General features: G+C 36.6%; 1 protein-coding gene across 8 annotated transcripts in view; it reads right to left on the reverse strand.

Moving 5' to 3' along the window:
* Positions 1-19,767, reverse strand: part of NUBPL (NUBP iron-sulfur cluster assembly factor, mitochondrial) — a 207,912-nt gene that overhangs the window by 128,310 nt on the left and 59,835 nt on the right. For 6 of the 8 annotated variants that reach the window (XM_087422832.1, XM_087422782.1, XM_087422780.1 and 3 more), the window contains 2 exons: positions 3,764-3,803; positions 3,584-3,674 (listed from right to left, as the gene is read on the reverse strand). In XM_087422832.1, coding sequence (XP_087278958.1) covers positions 3,584-3,674; positions 3,764-3,803 — 131 coding nt within the window. Of the gene's footprint in view, positions 1-3,583; positions 3,675-3,763; positions 3,804-13,601; positions 13,683-19,767 lie in introns of those variants that run through there. The other 2 variants (XM_087422804.1, XM_087422812.1) reach the window with 2 other exon arrangements.

Below are 19,767 nucleotides of genomic sequence, written 5' to 3' on the forward strand. Positions count from 1 at the left end.
AAAAAATGAGATACTTCAGAAAAGAAGATACAGCAATATCTAATATGCACATGAAAAGGGGCTCAACATCACTGATCATCAGGGAAGCACAAATTAAAACCATAACAAGATACCACTTTACACCCCTTAGTTAAGAGACTGACAACACCAAATGTTGACAAAGATGTGAAGCAACTGAAACTCTTACAAACACTTGTATAGGTATTTTTTTTTTTTCCCCCCAAAGCCCCAGTGGATAGTTGTATGTCGTAGCTGCACATCCTTCTAGCTGCTGTATGCGGGACTTGGCCTCAGGATGAACGGAGAAGTGGTGCCTCGATGCGCACCCGGGATCCGAACCCGGGCCACCAGCATCGCAGCGCGCGCACTTAACCACCAAGCCACAGGGCCGGCCCATGTATAGGTATTTACAGCAGCATTGCTCTTAATAACCAAAAACTAGAGACTACCCAAATGTCCATCAACAGGATAGACAAACAATATTTGGTTATTTTCATGCAATGGAATACTATTCAGCAGTATCAAGGTCTCAACTATTGACATTTGCAACAACAAGGACGACTTTCAAAAGCATTTGGCTAAGAGAAGTAAACCAGATATAAAAGGCTACATCCTGTAGGGTGCCATTTATATGAAGCATAAGAACATGCAAAACTCATTTACAGTGATAAAAATCACAACAGTGATGGCCTATGGGTGGGGGATTGAATAGAAGGCAGCCAAGGAAACTTTCTAAGAGGATGGAAAAGTTCTCTATCTTGATTGGGTTATGGTTACATAGGTATACACATTTATCAAAAATCATTGAACTATACATATAAGATCTGTGCATTCCATTGTATGTATAAGTTTAACTCAATAAAATATTGTAAGGGAGAGAAAAAAACTTTAAACCAGACTTCCAGTTCAAGATGGCAGACTGACCACAGGTATTTATCCTCTCCCCACAAAACAGTAACTGAGAAGGGACATGAGGAGAACTTCTGGAACACTGGTATTCTATTTATCTTGTCCTAAATGATGATTATATAGGTGTTTTCACTTTGGGATAATCCATCTACCTGTACACTTACAATCTGTACACTCTTCTGTATATATGCTATATTCCATTTTTTTTAATCAGTCAATGCATCAGGTACCCTCCACAATCCACTGCTGTAGAGAGCATCTATCCAGCTACTAAATTTTCATGAAGGATGTTAAACTTACCAAATGCTGGTCTGCTTTCTAAAGCAAAACAAAAACACAAACAAAACACTCCTTAATTAGCAGCTCAGATGATCAGCATTAGTCACTGTGTAGTCTGAAAATATCAGCTTTTTGGCTCCCATTAAAATGCACAGATGATAGAAGTGATTTCACAAAAGACTGTAAGGTAAATATGTAGTCTAATATCCTAATATCCTAGAGGATAGTCTAGGTATCCTGTAAGTATCCCAATAAAATAAATTATGGATCTATTTTCTCACCCCATCTTTCATCCTGCTATTTTGTAGTATGTTTGCTGAAAATGTATCTTCAGCACTTATTAGAGTAAACTGTGACTTTCATACAATTTATATGTCAGAGAGCCAAATCTCCAAATCCTCACTAGGTCCTCTGCCAGACTACCAAATTCTCCAAATATTTCTTAAGCTGAGAATTTGATAAATGTTGAGAAGAAAAATGAATAAATCAGATGACTGAAGTGTTCAGAGTGTGGCTGAATTCAGAAATCAAAAATGTATAATGCTGGCAATTAACACAATTATTCTACATTCTCTGACAGTATTCGGTAGTAGCTAAAAGAGGCTGGATTATGGAGGGACACCTGAGAATGTGGAATCGAGATCCTGCCCCTCCTCTCTTCCCAACATCCCACAAAATAAAAAAATAATATACTCTTGTTCCTTCAGACTTTTGATCCTGTCACCTCTGGTTTCAAAAAGTTTTCTTCGTTTATAAAAGCAAGTACTAAATCTAAGTGTGAGCTTCAGGCACAACCTTTTTGCAGCCTAATTAATTTGCACTGCCGGGTTTGATCTCACTCATTCTGTGTGAGACTCCCTCTGCCCCTCTCCTGAGGGCAGGTGCACACTCACTCTCTCTCTTCCGCTCTCAGGGGCTCACTTGCAGAGATGCTTTTGTCATCTCCTGGAATTTGAGGTTTAAAAGGGTCCCTGAGATTCAAAAAGGACAAGTAGGGGCAGGAGAGAAAACTTGCACACAACTTGCTGGGGCGGGCTATGGGGATCCTGCATCCCTGAGCTGGGAGCATCGACGCTTGGCCTGGATCTCTGGATCTCTCATCACTGACTTGCATCTCTAAGTCTCTGATCATGTGGAAAGTGGATATTTCCACCTTCTTGTGGCCATCCATAAAGGCTTAGGAGGAATCTGAATCATTTCCTATCGAGAATTATAACACTAACATAGAAGAGGGAAAATTAATATTTAAAATATTCTCACAACAACATCAGAATTTTCTTTTGGTGTTTCCAAATTTCTATTGACTCTAACTTTAATTATAAACTGAATAAAGATTGTTTTAAAATTTCCTAGAAAAACAAACAAACAAACAAAAAAAGCTGGGTGAATCCACACAAACAAAGGTTAAGGTCACAAAGGAATTGGTAGGGAAGGGGTGTTGATGGGAGTATAACTGAAATAACCAACTATGAGATCTGAGTGCAAAAGACAAGAAAACGCAGCCAAGAGACTTAAATGCACTAGGAAAACAAGAGGATTCTGGGACCAGAGATCAAAGAGTACATTTATCACAATTGAAGCAGCAGAAGAAAAATAAGATGTTACAACGAAAAAAGAAGAGTTTCCAAGTTCAAGATATTTAATCTATGCAAGTTCTCTGGAAATGAATATAGAAATATCGATGAGTAAAACTGTCAACCTATAGCATGGTGCCTGGCCAAAAGTAAAATCTAAATAAATAAGGAGTAATTGCTGTAAGCTGGTGGAGAAAAACCAAATTACTTATAATATTTACCTAGAACACAATTAAGTATAAATTTATAGCTACTAAGAAAAAAATAAAATTTATTCCTATAAATAACATATAGCCCATCTGATATTTTTAGATTATCCAATCAACTGTTCTCTTCCTTAAGGATAAATTAAAGTTGATTGAACAGATATTATATACATAACCATATAGCCATATGTACTCAGAGTAAAACAAAATTTCATTTTGTTCTGAAGTGATTTTAAATTACAAGCATCATAGTTTATATAATTTTTTTCTACATCCGAGGAATTGCTATACTGACCTTATAACTCAATATTGGCCACAACGAGATTAACCATAAATCTAAAGAAGGTAGATTACTTATAAAATAGATTTCCTTGTCTTACTGCAGACTCAACAGTGCAACAGAACAATATAAAATGAGACATTAGGGCTTTTAGTACTCATAAGCAATGGGAAAGATTAAATCATGTAGGAGTGAAATTCGGTCTTGGCACCACATAACTCATTATACGTTCAGTCTATCAACTGGATTCTTTTGCAAAACATCTCAAACATGAATGCAAATGCATTAACCACAGTGTGCCAATAATAAAATGATACTTAATGCAATTTTCTTACCTGTCTCAATAGTTTCTCAATGGCTGACATTACCATAAGGCCTCTCCAAACAACTGGTGCAGTCTCTTCAACCAGGAAGCCCATAGACATACTGCAACAGTAAACCAAAAATACAACTAATTTATATAAGTCAGTCAATATTATTCTGAAAAGTAACATAAGTAAAAAAGATATGCTCACCAAGCAATACCATAATTCAAAAGAGGCCTCATTAGGTTGCCTGAAACAAGAAAAGAAATCTTTCTTTTAGGAGAGTAACTCATTATACATAAACATATTGACTTATTTTCTTACCAAAGAGCATCAAACTACAAATACAAATAGGCTCCTGCTGCTCTTTAACTTCCAACTAATTCACCTCAATTTGAAACAGTTTAAACATTATACCAAGCATACAGCTAATACTGCCAATAGATGCAACATCTCAAAACAGTTGGAATATAGTTTTGTTACGAAACAATTCATCTTAATTTTAAAACATGTTTCTAAAAATAGCCTCAATAAGTAATTTTGTCCACCAATTTTATTCATTTATATAAATATATAAATTACATATATATGCTTATCTAGCATGTATATACATGTATATTTGCATGCATGCACACACACACACACACAAACACATGCATCTAATCAGTTCTATTTCTTTTTATTTTTTTCCTTTACTTAAAGAATTTGAAAAGTATAAAAATCCAAAAAAGTAGAAAAACTCTATTTTGTACCTCAACATAATAAAAGCCATATATGAAAAACCCACAACAAGCATCATACTCAATGGTAAAAGACTGAAAGTTTTTCCTCTAAGATCAGGAACAAGACAAGGATGTCCATTTTTGCCACTTCTATGCAACATAGTACTGAAAGTCATAGCTAGAGCAATTAGGCAAGAAAAAGAAATAAATGGCATCCAAACTGGAAAGAAAAAAGCAAAATTTTCTCTATTAGCACATGTTATAATCTTATCTACAGATAATCCTGAAGATTCCACAAAAAACTGTTAGAGCTAATAAATGAATTCAGCAAAGTAGGAGGATACAAAATCAACACACAAAAGTCAGTTGCATTTCTATACACTAACAATGAACAACATGAAAAGGAATTTATGAAAATAATTCGTTATAACAGCATCAAAAAGAATCAAATACTTAGGAATTAATTTAACCAAGGAGGTTGAAAGACTTGTACAATAAAAACTACAAAACATCACTGAAAGAAATTAGAGAACACATCAATAAAAGGAAACACATCTCAGGTTCATTGACTGGAAGACTCAATATTGTTCAGATGTCAATACTACCCAAAGCAATCTACAAATTCAACACAATCTCTATCAAAATCCCAATGACATTTTCTGCAGAAATAGAAAAATCCATCCTAAAATTCATATGGAGTCTCAAGGGATCCCGAATAGGCAAATCAATCTTGAAAAGAAGGAACAAAGCTGGAGGACTCATACTCCCTGATTTCAAAACTTACTACAAAGCTACAGTAATCAAAACTGTGGTGCTGGCATAAAGGCAGATATAGACCAACAGAACAGAACAGAGCCCAGAAATAAACACTCACATATACAGTCAAATGATTTTTGACAGGCAGGGGCCCAGATCATCAATGGGGAAAGGACAGTCTTTTCCAACAAACGATGCTGGGAGAACTGGAAATCCACATGCAAAAGAATAAAGTTGGACCCTTACCTAACACCAAATACAAAAATAAACTCAAAATGGATCAAAGACCTAAATGTAAGAGCTAAAACTCTTAGAAGAAAACACAGGGCAAAAGCTTCATGTCACTAGACTTGGTAATGTTTTCTTGGATATGACACCAAAAGCACAGGCAACAAAAGAAACATTAGATAAACTGGATGTCACGAAAATTTTTAAAATGTAGTGCATCTGTGACATTGTGATTTATAAGAAATATATATATTTGGTTATTCAGATGACCAAAATACATGTTTCTCAGATACATTTAATCTTCATCCACAGTTCCTGGCTCACAGCTCCCAAAAAGCCTTGGAATTTCCTGAGCGACGAGAACAATAGGAGACTCCACCCTGGGGTGGGGACTGGCTGTCAGGAGAACCAGCCATGTGATCAGAGGATTGGAACTTTCAGTTCCATCCCCTGATTTCCAGGGAGGGGAGGGGTGCTTGAGGCTGAGCCAACTGCCAATGGCCAATGACTTAGTCAATCAAGACTACATAATGAAGCCTCCATAAAAACCCAAAAGGACAGCTTGTCAGCTCTTTTTTGGAGAGCTTCTGGGTTGGTGAACACATGGAGGTGCTGGAAGAGTGGTGTGCCTGGAGACGGCATGAAAGCTCTGCACACCTTCCCTCACACCTTGCCCTACGCATCTTTCTATCTGGCTGTTCATCTGTATCCCTTATCATGTCCTTTAATAAACTGGTAAACGTTAAGTAAGTGTTTCCCTGAGTTCTGTGAGCCATTCTAGCTAATTAATCAAACCCAAGGAGAGGGTTATGGGAACCTCTGATTTATAGCCAGTTGGTCAGAATTACAAGTCACAACCTGGGACTTGATGTCTGAAGTAGGGGGCGGTCTTGCAGGACTGAGCCCTTTACCTGTGGAATCTGATTCTATCTCTGGGTAGACAGTGTCAGAATTGAATTGAATTCTCGGACACCCTGCTGGCGTCCCAGAACTGCTTGCTAGTATGGGGAAGCCTCTACACAAACACATTGGAATTGGGTTCAGGAACCCTTTTGTAGCATCAAAAGACAACATCAACAGAGTAAAAAGGAAAGCCACAGAACGGGAGAAACTATTTGCAAATCATACCTTGTAAGGGATTAATATCCAGAATATACAGAGAACTCCTAAAACTCAACAACAAAGAAAAGGAAATCCAATTCAAAAATGGGCAAAGGAAGTGAATAGACATTTTTCCAGGGAAGATATACAAATGGCCAAGAAGCTCATGAAAAAACATTCAACATCACTGATCATTAGGGAAATGCAAATCAAAATTACAATGAGATACTACCTCACACCTATTAGGATAGCTACCACCAAAAAAAAAAGAAAAGCAAAGAAAAAGTATTAATGAGAATACGGAGAAATTGGAAGCCTTGTACACTTTTAGTGGGAATGTAAAATGGTACAGCTGCTATGGAAAATAATATGATAGTTCCTTAAAAAATTAAAAATAGAGGAGTGACGTCAGCATCATGGCGGAGTGAGCTTTCCCGTGAATTCTTCCCCCACAAGATACAACAAAAGCAACAGCCACAGACCAACAACGGAATCCCAGACAGTGAAAACCTAGAGCGGAGGGATCCACACTGCCGCACATTTGAGAGCGGAATGTGCTGGGCCCCCGGAGGAAGTGGGGAGAGGTAAGGAGAACTCCGCTCCCTCCCCATCAGATCAGCGATCCCAGTCCACGCGGCTCCCAGAGAGGGGGGAGGGGCGGCCCTCGGCGGGAAAACTGTAGCTCTTCTGACTCTCTCAGCCAGTGGGAAACTCCCGCACAGAGGACTCAGAGGAGCCACAGGGCTACCATCAACATCTGAGCACCCCAGAGAGCGGATAAAGAGGGGCAAACGAGAAGCCTCCCACGTCAGGGACCCAGAGGGCAAAAGAGAGAGCTCCCCCCTCCCCGCAACCCGGAGTCTGCAGCTCGACCAGACCAGACCTAGCGATCCGAGGCAGACCTGATCAAACTGGACTGGACCCGGATCGCAGCGGGAAAAAAAAAAACAAAACAAAACTGCGGATCGCAGCAGAAAAACCGGGGCAGAGCGCAGGGGGCTTAGACTACACAGCCCTTTACCTTCAGACAGTGGCGGCAGGTGGAAATTGCAACCAGAGACTTCCAGGATGAGGAAAAACAAAACCAACACAGGAACCACAATGCAAAAATATATGAAATCACCAGACCAGAAACAAAATGACAAGCACCCAGAAATCAACCCCGAAGACACAGAAATCCATAAACTAAGTGACAGAGATTTCAAAATAGCTATCATAAAAACACTCAACGAAATACGAGACAACACAGACAAACAATTCAATGAGATTAGGAGTTTCTTCACAAAAGAGATTGAAATCATAAAGAAAAAACAATCAGTGCTGATGGAGATGAAGAACACAATGGAGGAGATAAAGGAGAATCTGGAATCTTTAAAGAACAGAGCTGACAATATGGAGGAAAGAATTAGTACTTTAGAGGATAGGAATACAGATATACTCCAGATGGAAGAAGAGAGAGAACTAAGACTAAAAAGAAATGAAGAAAGACTCCGAGAAATATCTGACTCTATTAGAAAATGTAACATAAGAATTATAGGTATTCCTGAGGGAGAGGAGAGGGAAAGAGGAACAGAGAGCCTATTCAAGGAAATAATAGCTGAAAATTTCCCAAATCTGGGGAAGGAGCAGGAAATACCAGTAAGCGAAGCCAACAGGACACCTATATATATTAACAGACAAAGGCCTTCACCACGACACCTAGTGGTAAGGCTAGCCAGGGTCAACGACAAAGAAACAATATTAAGGGCAGCTAGACAAAAACAAAAAATAACGTACAAAGGAACTCCCATCAGGCTCTCAGCGGATTTCTCAACAGAAACTTTTCAGGCTAGAAGAGACTGGAATGATATATTCAAAATACTAAAAGACAAAAACTTTCAGCCAAGAATACTCTATCCAGCAAAAATATCCTTCAAATATGATGGAGAAATAGTAACTCTCCCAGATAAACAAAAGCTAAGGGAGTTCATGGCCACGAGACCCCCACTACAAGAAATACTCAAGAAGGGCCTCAGGTCTGAAAAAAAGAAGAGAAAGGGAACACAAAGCTTGGAGGAAGGAGAAAAGTAGGTAGACAAAATCAGAGAAATAGTAGATCTTTACTGGAATAGGTTAGCAACCACTTAAATACTAAACTCAAAGATCAAAGGAAGAAATTCACCAAAAATAAATTTAACCTCATCACTGTAAACACACAGCCACAAAACAAGATAGAATAAGGTATAACAAGAGCAACTTAGAAGGGGAAGAGGAAAGTGACTGAATTGACTTAGTATAAGGAAATAGGAGGCTATCAGATAATGGACTATCTCATACACAAGATTTTTTGCCCAAACCTCAAGGTAACCACTAAACAAATAATCAAAGCAAAACCACATATGATAAACAAAGAGAAAACTAGAAGAATCATAAGACAGAACAACCAAACTGAATTGGCAGTCCAAAACAAATGGGACAAGAAACAAAGGAAATGCAAAAGAACCAGAAAATAAGTGACAAAACAGCAACATTAAGCCCTCATATTTCAATAATTACCCTAAATGTAAATGGATTGAACTCTCCAATCAAAAGATACAGAGTGGCAGGATGGATTAAAAAGCAAGACCCAACAATATGCTGCCTTCAGGAAACACATCTTAGCACTAAAGACAAGCACAGGCTCAGAGTGAAAGGATGGAAGACAATACTCCAAGCTAATGGCAAATAAAAGAAAGCAGGTGTTGCCATACTCATATCAGACAAAGTAGACTTCAAGATAAAACAGGTTAAGAAAGACAAAGAAGGGAAATATATAATGATAAAAGGGACACTCCATCAAGAAGACATATCACTTATAAATATATATGCACCCAACATAGGAGCACCAATGTACATAAAACAACTATTAACAAACCTAAAAGGAGAAATCAACAACAACACAATAATAGTAGGGATCTTAACACCCCACTTACAGCAATGGATAGATCATCCAGACAAAAAGTTAATAAAGAAATATTAGACTTAAATGAAAAACTGGACGAGATGGACCTAGTAGACATATACAGAGCACTCCACCCAAAAACAGCTGACTACACATTCTTCTCAAGCACGCATGGAACATTCTCTAGGATAGACCATATGTTGGGAAACAAAGCAAGCCTCAATAAATTTAAGAAGATTGAAATCATGACAAGCATCTTTTTCAGACCATAAGGCTATGAAACTGGAAATGAACCAGGAAAAAAACTGGGAAAGTGACAAAAATGTGGAGATTAAACAACATGCTACTGAACAACCAATGGATCATTGATGAAATTAAAGGAGAAATCAAAAACTATCTGGAAACAAACGAAAATGATAACATGCCATATCAAACCATATGGGATGCAGCAAAAGCGGTCCTGAGAGGGAAACTCATAGCGATACAAGCCCACCTTAACAAACAAGAAAAAGCCCAAATAGGCAACCTTAAATTACACCTAACAGAACTAGAAAAAGAAGAACAAACAAAGCCCAACGCCAGCAGAAGGAGAGAAATAATGAAAATCAGAGCAGAAATAAATGAAATTGAGACCAAAAAAACAGTAGAAAGGATTAATGAAACAAAAAGTTGGTTCTTCGAGAAGATAAACAAAATCGACAAACCCTTAGCCAGGCTTACTAAGAAAAAAAGAGAAAAGGCTCAAGTAAATAAAATTAGAAATGAAAGAGGAGAAATTACAACGGATACCATGGAAATACAGAGGATTATAAGAGAATACTATGAGAAATTATATGCCAACAAATTGGACAATCTAGAAGAAATGGATAAATTCTTAGACTTATACAACCTCCCAAAATTGAACCAAGAAGAAATGGAGAATCTGAATAGACCAATAACAAGTAAAGAGATTGAAATAGTAATCAAACAACCGACAAAAAATAAAAGTCCAGGACCAGATGGCTTCTCCAGTGAATTTTACCAAACATTCAAAGAAGATTTAATACCCATCCTCCTCAAACTATTCCAAAAAATAGAGGAAGATGGAACACTTCCTGAATCATTCTATGAGGCCAACATCACCCTGATACCAAAACCAGACAAAGACAACACAAAGAAAGAAAATTACAGGCCAATATCGCTGATGAACATTGATGCAAAAATCCTCAACAAAATATTGGCAAACCGAATACAACAATATATTAAAAAGATCATACACCATGATCAAGTGGGATTTATACCAGAGACGCAGGGATGGTTCAACATCCGCAAATCAATCAACGTGATACATCACATCAACAAAACAAAGAATAAAAACCACATGATCATCTCAATAGACGAGAAGGCATTTGACAAGATACAACATCCATTTATGATAAAAACTCTCAATAAAATGGGAATAGAAGGAAAGTACCTCAACATAATAAAGGCCATATATGACAAACCCACAGCTAACATCATACTCAACGGGGAAAGACTGAAAGCCATTCCTCTGAGAACAGGAATGAGGCAGGGCTGCCCACTCTCACCACTCCTGTTCAACATAGTACTGGAGGTTTTGGCCAGAGCAATTAGGCAAGAAAAAGGAATAAAAGGAATCCAAATAGGTAACGAAGAAGTGAAACTCTCACTATTTGCAGATGACATGATTGTATATATAGAAAACCCTAAAGAATCTGTTGGAAAACTATTAGAAACTATCAACAACTACAGCAAAGTTGCAGGGTATAAAATCAATCTACAAAAATCTGTTGCATTTCTGTATGCTAATAATGAACTAACAGAAAGAGAGCTCAAAAAGATAATACCATTTACAATTGCATCAAAAAAACCTAGGAATAAATCTTACCAAGGAGGTGAAGGACCTATACAATGAGAACTACAAGACATTTTTGAGGGAAATCCACGATGACATAAAGAAATGGAAAGATATCCCATGCACGTGGATTGGAAGAATAAACATAGTTAAAATGTCTATATTACCTAAAGCAATCTACAGATTCAATGCAATCCCAATCAGAATCCCAATGACATTCTTCACAGAAATAGAAAAAAGAATACTAAAATTTATATGGGGCAACAAAAGACCCCGAATAGCTAAAGAAATCCTAAAGAAAAAGAACAAAGCAGGAGGCATCACAATTCCTGACTTCAAAACATACTACAAAGCAACAGTAATCAAAACAGCATGGTACTGGTACAGAAACAGACACACAGATCAATGGAACAGAATTGAAAGCCCAGAAATAAAACCACACATATACGGACAGCTAATTTTCGACAAAGGTGCTAAGAACATGCAATGGAGAAAGGAAAGTCTCTTCAATAAATGGTGTTGGGAAAACTGGACAGCCACATGCAAAAGAATGAAAGGGGACCATGTGCTATCGCCATTCACAAAAATTAACTCAAAATGGATCAAAGACCTGAAGGTGAGACCTGAAACTATAAAACTCATAGAAGAAAATATAGGCAACACACTATTTGACATTGGTTTTAAAGGAATCTTTTCGGATGACATGCCTACCCAGACTAGGGAAACTAAAGAAAAAATAAACAAGTGGGACTTTATCAGATTAAAGAGCTTTTATAAGACAAATGAAACCAGAATCAAGATGAACAAACAACCAACCAGCTGGGAGAGAATATTTGCAAAACATACATCTGACAAGGGGTTGATCTCCATAATATATAAAGAACTCACACAATTGAACAACAAAAAAACAAACAACCCGATCAAAAAATGGGCAGAGGAAATGAACAGACACTTCTCCAAGGAAGATATACAGATGGCCAATAGGCACATGAAAAGATGCTCAACATCACTAATCATCAGGGAAATGCAAATCAAAACAACACTAAGATACCACCTCACGCCCGTTAGAATGGCTATAATCACCAAGACAAAACAACAAATGTTGGAGAGGATGTGGAGAAACAGGAACCCTCATACACAGCTGGTGGGAATGCAAATTGGTGCAGCCTCTATGGAAAACGGTATGGAGATTCCTCAAAGAATTAAAAATAGAGATGCCCTATGATCCAGCCATCCCACTACTGGGAATCTATCCAACGCACCTGAAATCAACAATCCAAAGAGGCTTATGCACCCCTATGTTCATTGCAGCATTATTCACCATAGCCAAGAAGTGGAAGCAACCTAAGTGTCCCTCAACTGACGATTGGATTAAGAAAATGTGGTATATATATACAATGGAATACTACTCAGCCATAAAAAAAGACAAAATCGTCCCATTTGCAACAACATGGATGGGCCTGGAGCGTATTAATGTTAAGTGAAATAAGCCAGAAAGAGAAAGACAAACACTGTATGATCTCACTCATATGTGGAATATAAACCAACACATGGACAGAGAAAACTGGACTGTGGTTACCAGGGCAGTGGGGGCGGGGGGTGGGCACAAGGGGTGAAGGGAGTCATATATGTGGTGATGGACAAACAAAAATGTACAACCCAAAATTTCACAATGTTAGAAACCATTAAAACATCAATAAAAAAAAAAAAAAAGAAAAAAAAAATTAAAAATAGAATTACCGTGTGATCCAGCAATTCCACTTCTGGGTACATACCCCAAAAAGACTGAAAACAAGGTCTCAGGGTCTTGAAGAGACATTGGTACACTCATTTCATAACAGCATTATTCACAATAGCTAAAACATGAAAGCAACCCAAGTGTCCAGTGACAGATGAATGGGTAAGGCAAATGTAGTATATATACACAATGGAATATTATTCAGTCTTAAAAAGAAAGGAAATACCCCTAAATGAGATACTTAGAGTAGTCAAAATCATACAGACAGAGAGTCGAATGGTGGTTGCCAGGGGCAGGGTGAAGTGGCAATTGGGTGTTACTGTTTAATGAGTATAAAGTTTCAATTTTACAAGATGAAAAGAGCTACGGGGATGGATGGTGGTGATGGCTGCACAACATTACGAATGTATTTAATACCACGGTATGTACACTTAAAAATGGTTAAGGTGGTAAATTTTACATTATGTGTATTTTACCACAATAAAAAAAAGAAAAAAAACTCTACTGTGTCATCTGAGACAAGAAATTGCGTTAATCTCAAGAGAAAAACATTCTACTGCCGTTGCTCAAGTACAAAAAAAAAAGAAAATACACTTTACACAGTCAACAAAAGGTTACTATAAAATATAGTTTCTTTTCTCAAACTATCGTGCAGTCACATCCCTCCTCGTTCCTGCTGCCATATCCTACTTCTCCACCATAAAAAACTACAGTAGAAGCCCTCTTACCTTATGCAATACGGACTTGTATTGAGATAAAGGTTTAAGACAAAATCACAAAAATCTAGCAGATTATGTGTTCAGATTTCATCGCATGTTCTTTAGGTGCTTCTTCCTCTTTAAAGAGACTGAAATTGAAAATTATAAATAAAACATATAGGCATGGTTTATATAAGAAATCCACTGCTGAGCTCTATTCACTGGATCCCTATTCAAAGAAAAAGCCATGGTCCTTCATTAAAAGATTAGTGAATAAGTATACATTTTTATGTTTTAAGCTAAAATAAAATGTTTAAGAGTATACAGATAGTTTTTATGGTTTCCCTCTTTAACTTCAACAAGCTCAATCTCCCCATACCTAATTCGACAGCAATATTTTTTCCCGCGTAATTTTGCCAATTCTTTCCAAAGCATCCAACTTAAATTTTCAGAGTAATAACTTTTCTCTATCGTGCTCTGCACTATTTTCTACTTTTTATTTTCTTCAATTACAAATGCATAAAGATCAGAGTCAAGTTGTAGTATAAAACTGTTACTAAATAATCCCCCAACTCTCTCCTATTTCTTACTCCCCAAAGCCAACAACTCTCAACAACTGATTTTTTTAACTTATTTCAAATTAATCTTAAGCTTACAGAAAGCTGCAAAAATAGTACCAAGTCCTCATATGTCCTTCGCCTAGCTTTCTATAATGTTAACATCTTACATAACCGTAGTACAATTATCACAAGCAGGAAATTAACATTGATACAATATGATTAACTAATCTATGAACCTTATTCAAAGTTTGACAGTTTTTGGTTATTTCATAAAATATTATAGGATTTAGCTTTTTCACAAACACAGGCACACTTTTCATGCACTTATCCTCCCAATGTAAGTATATCAATTTTTATTAGATAACATGTAAATGTTATTAACAGGTAAGCAATATAGCATACGATATGATTATTTTTCCTTTGTCTCCCTGAATTGGTGGTAGAAGGATCTTTGTAGAGCACGTGTGTATGTGTTTCCTTCGTTTTCTATGTATTTATTAGCAGTTTCTTCCTAAACTATCTTCCAGTTATGTAAATATCAAATACATTAACCAAATGCACTAGGCATTTACGTTCATCATCTTGAACAAGCCTCTGCTGGACCCTTTACGTATCTTTTCAATAACAGAAGTCGTTACTTTCTATGTAACCAAATTAATCAATTTTTTCTTTTATGGTTTATCCTTTTTGGGTCTTGTTTAAGAAAGCCTTCCTAGGCCAGCCTTGTGGCGTAGCGGTTAAGTGCGTGCACCCCGCTGCTGGCGGCCCAGGTTCGGATCCCCAGTGTGCACCAATGCACCGCTTGTCAAGCCATGCTGTGGCGGCATCCCATATAAAGTGGAGGAATATAGGCACAGATGTTAACCCAGGGCCAGTCTTCCTCAGCAAAAAGAGGAAGATTGGCATGGATGTTAGCTCAGGGCTGATCTTCCTCACCAAAAAAAAAAAAAAAAAAGCCTTCCCTAATATATATTCATGAGATATTCTCTTATATTGTCTTCTAAACCCTTTATAGTTTTGCATTTCACATTTAAGTCCTTAAACCATCTGGAATTAATTTCTCTGTATGGTGTGAGGATCCATTTTCTTTTAATTTCCATGTGGATAATAAATTGTCCCACCATCAGTAATCTGCAATGCCAGCTCTACCAAAAATCAGATTTCCATATATGTGTAAGTGTGCTTCTGGGCTCTCTATTCAGTTCCACTAGTTTATTTGTCTATCCTTGAGCCAATACCAAACAGGGTATATACGTAGCTTTATAATAAGTCCTTCTATCTGACAGAGCAAGTCTCCTACCTGGTCCTCTCTCTTCAGGTGTGTCTTACTTATTCACGGCCCTTTGCTCATCTTCATAAATTGTAAATTCAACTTCATCACTTTCTACACATAGGATTTTGATTGAATTTGCAGGACTGTTAGGAAGAATCAGGATTTATAAAGACATCTTTATAAAATTTAGTCTTCCTATCCATGAACCTCCTTTGTTTATCCATTTATTGACATCTTTAAAATCTTTCAATAAAGTTTTAGAATTGTTTTCACATAAGATTTGTATTTTTTTGTTAGATTTGTTCCCAGGTGCCCTGTATTTTTTGTGTGTGTGTGAGGAAGATCGGCCCTGAGCTAACATCTGCCAATCCTCCTCTTTTTGCTGAGGAATACTGGCCCTGGGCTAACATCCATGCACATCTTCCTCTACGTTATATGGGACGCCGCCACAGCATGGCTTGCCAAGCAGTGTGTTGGTGCGCGCCCGGGATCCAAACCGGTGAACCCCGGGCCGCCGCAGCGGAGCGCGTGCACTTAACTGCTTGCGCCAGCGGGCCAGCCGCCCAGGTGCCCTGTATTTTTGAAGCTATTTGCATCTTTTTTGAAATTGTATTTTCTAACTCTTTAATACTGGTATATAGAAATTTAATTTTCTTATATATTAGTCTTACTTCTAGCAACCCTGCTAAATTCCCTCATTCATTTTAATAATTTATCTCAAGATTTTTTAACAATTTTCTATGTGAATAATGATATTTTCTGCAAATAATGACAGTTTGCTTCTTTTATTCAATTCCATATTCATAAGTGTTAGTATGTGGATTTATTTTGCAGGCTAGGAGTGCCTGTATGATGTAAATAAAGCAGGATGTGATACCGGCGTCTTTGTCTTATTCCTAATTTTAAATGGAAACCTTTTAACAGTTCGCCAGTATGATTCTTGCTATATATTTTTTAGAGATATGTTATATCAGGTTAAATAAAATTCCCTTTTTAGTCCTAGTTTGAGAAGAGTTTTGATCATAAACAGTTGTTGGGTTTTATAGAATGCTCTTCAGCATCTTTCTGAATTATCATACACTTTTTCTCCTTTAATCTGCTAAAATGGTGAGTTACATTAACAAATTTTTTCCAATGTTGAACCAAACTTGCCTCCTTGGATTAAACCCAATTTAATCATAATATAGTTGTTTTATACAATGCTGAATTTAGTTTGCCAACATTTCCTTAAGATTTTTTACATATGTTAATTAGGGAGACTAACCTGTAATTTTCCCTTTTCATTCCATCCTTCTAAGGTTTTACTAGCCTCATAAACTAAGTTGGGAAGTATTATATATTTTTCTCTACTATGAATGAATTTGCTTAAGATTGGAATTATTAGTTTCTTGAGCATTGGCTTGCTATTTTTGTGGCATGAAGTTAACTACTGATTTCATTTCTTTAATAGGTATGGAATAATCTACATTTTCTATTTCTTCCTGAATCTGTTTTGGTGATGTATATTTTTCTAGGAATCGCCTATTTCAAAAAAATTTTCAAATGTATTCGCATCAAGTTGCCCCAATATTTTCTTATATTTGAAATCCATGGTTGTATCTGTCAAGTCCATTTTTTATTTCCAACATATTTACAGGTCATCTTTTTTTTCTTAATTCTACCTTGCCAGGCATTTGTCTAATTTGTTAGTCTTTTCAAAAAAGCAAGTTTTGGTTCTGTTCGTCCTCTCTACTGTATCTTTGTTTTCAAGTTCATTAATTTCTGCTCTTAATCACTTCAACTTTCTTTGGGTTTATTGCAGTATTCTAACTTCTTAAGTTAAATAGTTAGCTCATTTATTTTCCTTTTTGTTTTTTTTGTTGTTGTTGTTGTTTTTGTTTTTTTTTATTAAAGATTTTATTTATTTTATTTTTTCCCCCCAAAGCCCCAGTAGCTCATTTATTTTCAATCTGTCTTCTTTTTTAAATATAAACACTTAAGACTATTCATTTATCTCTATTATTTTAGCTTTATCCCACAAGTTTTTATTTTGATTATTATTTCTTCTTTCAACTATCAGCTATTTAGAAATTGTTTTAATTTCCAAATGTGTAAATGTTTTTAGTTATCATTTTGTTATAAACTTCTAAATTAACTGTGTGGTAGTTAGAGAATGTGGTCTGAATGATACTAATCTTTGAAATTCATTGAAACTTGCTTCATGTCCTAGTACATGGTCAATTTTTGTAAATGTTCCAGGTGTGCTTGAAAAGAATATTCTATGTATCGTCATTGGTCAATTTTGTTTATAGATAGTAATTTTGCTCTAAAGTACTTAAAGTCTATTTTGTCTGATATTAACATAACTACACCCACTTTCATTTTGCCTAACTTATCTTTTCCAATCCTTTAACTTACATATGTACATTTTTATGTTTTAGGTATATCTCCTGTAAATAGCTTTAACCTGTCTGGATTTTGTTTTTGCTTTATTTTGTTTTAGTATTCTCCTGTCTTACGATATCATTCTTTTAACTGCCAAGATGTATAATTACATACATCTTTATATATACATTATATTTACATTGATGATATATTTGGATTCATACCTACTATTCTATTTTGTACTTTCTCTTTGCCTCACTTTTTTTTGTAGTATTCTTCCCCTCACTACATTTTTCCCTCTTTTAGAATAGAAATGATTCAGTCCATTTCTATTCTTATAATGATTACCAAATAATTTAAAAAACATATTCTTAGTGTAAAGTTAATTAATACCCCCACCTTCTTCCCCTTTGAATGCTTCAAATCCAATCACTCCCCTCCCAGGGCAATATAAATGCTATTTTTGTCCTGAATTTTAGCTCTATTTTGCAAAATTCTCAGCCATTATCTCTTTAAATATTGCCTCTGTCACATTTTCTCCATTATCTCCTTTTAGAACTCTAATTAGACCTATGTTGGACCTTTTCATGGGATCCTCCATCTCCCTCAAACTTTCATTTTTTCCCAAGTCTTCTTTATGTACCACATTCTGGGTATCTTCTTTTTATCTACATTCCAGTTAATTAATTTCCCCTTTAGTTGTATCTAATTTTTTGTTTTATCTGTCCACTTTTTTCTACTCTACCTAGAGCAAAGACAAGTCTAGCACATATCCCCAATAACTACCAATGTAGCGAAGATTTATTTCACTGGTTACTTATTAAGGATGTCATTCTTCGGGTGTCCTAGCTTTTATATAGTGATTCTCCATTGAACCTTCCACGTTCCTTAGGTGCCAGACTTTGTCTCCATTCCTTCATACACAGACCTATAAAATATAGACCCTAAGCCACCAAGGATCAGCAGGTAATACCTGGGTAAACATCAATTCCAGTGCACACCTACACCAATTAGCTCACATTTCTAAGTTCTGAGAAATTCCCTTGCTTTCCTACAACCTCAGTCATGTATTGAAAAGTAATTTTTGTTACTATTCCATGTAATATTTTAGGATATACTGTTAGAGGAAGAGTTTTTCTGAACATCTAGTCTGCCACATTGCCAGAATTAGAAGTAGAAAGCTGCTGATTTTTCGACAGTGATCTTGTATCCCCCAAGATATCTTCCAGAATTCTCACTATTTTTCAAATTGTTTTTTTATTATTTCTTTTGAATTTTCTAGGTATATGAACACATTACTTGGAATTAATGACAATTTCGTCTTTTCCTTTCCACTGTTAATAACCCTTACTTCTTTTTCTTGTTTTAGTGTATTGGCTAAAATTTGCAGGAGCAATGGCAGCCTCATCTTGTTTTTAATGTAACATGGAAAAGATTCCACCAAAATAAAATAGGAGAATATGGGTATCATCTGTTCCCCTACTCCTCCATTTAAAATAGATGATCTAAGTAGTTGGATTCTGTTCAACTCATGGCTTGAGGTGCAAAGTGGAATTGGAAATTGAAACTAGGTTTTATGGACTGAATGCTGTGTCCCCCCAAAATTCATATGTAGAAATCCTAGCCCCCAATGTGATAGTATTAGGAGGTGGAACCTAATGGGAGGTGATTAGGTCATGAGGGCGGAGCGCTCATGAATAGGATTGGTGCCCTTATAAAAGAGATCCCCAGAGAGCTTTCTTGCCCTTTCTGCCTTAAGAGGACACAGTGAGAAGATGGCCTCCTATGAACCAAGAAGCAGGTCCTCACCAGACATCGAATCTGCTGACACCTTGATCTTGGACTTCCCAACCTCCAGAGCTGTGAGAAATAAATGTTTGTGGTGTCGGCCACCCAGTCTACGGTATTTTTGTTACAGCAGCCTGAACGGACTAAGACACTGGGACAGTCAAAAGTCTTCTCACAAAATTCAAAACCAAAATCTCTAACACTGTAAAGG

The sequence above is a fragment of the Ceratotherium simum genome, chromosome 3 (assembly GCF_057802395.1).
Source record: "Ceratotherium simum simum isolate JZ-2026a chromosome 3, ASM5780239v1, whole genome shotgun sequence".
Classification (NCBI taxonomy): Eukaryota; Metazoa; Chordata; class Mammalia; order Perissodactyla; family Rhinocerotidae; genus Ceratotherium; species Ceratotherium simum.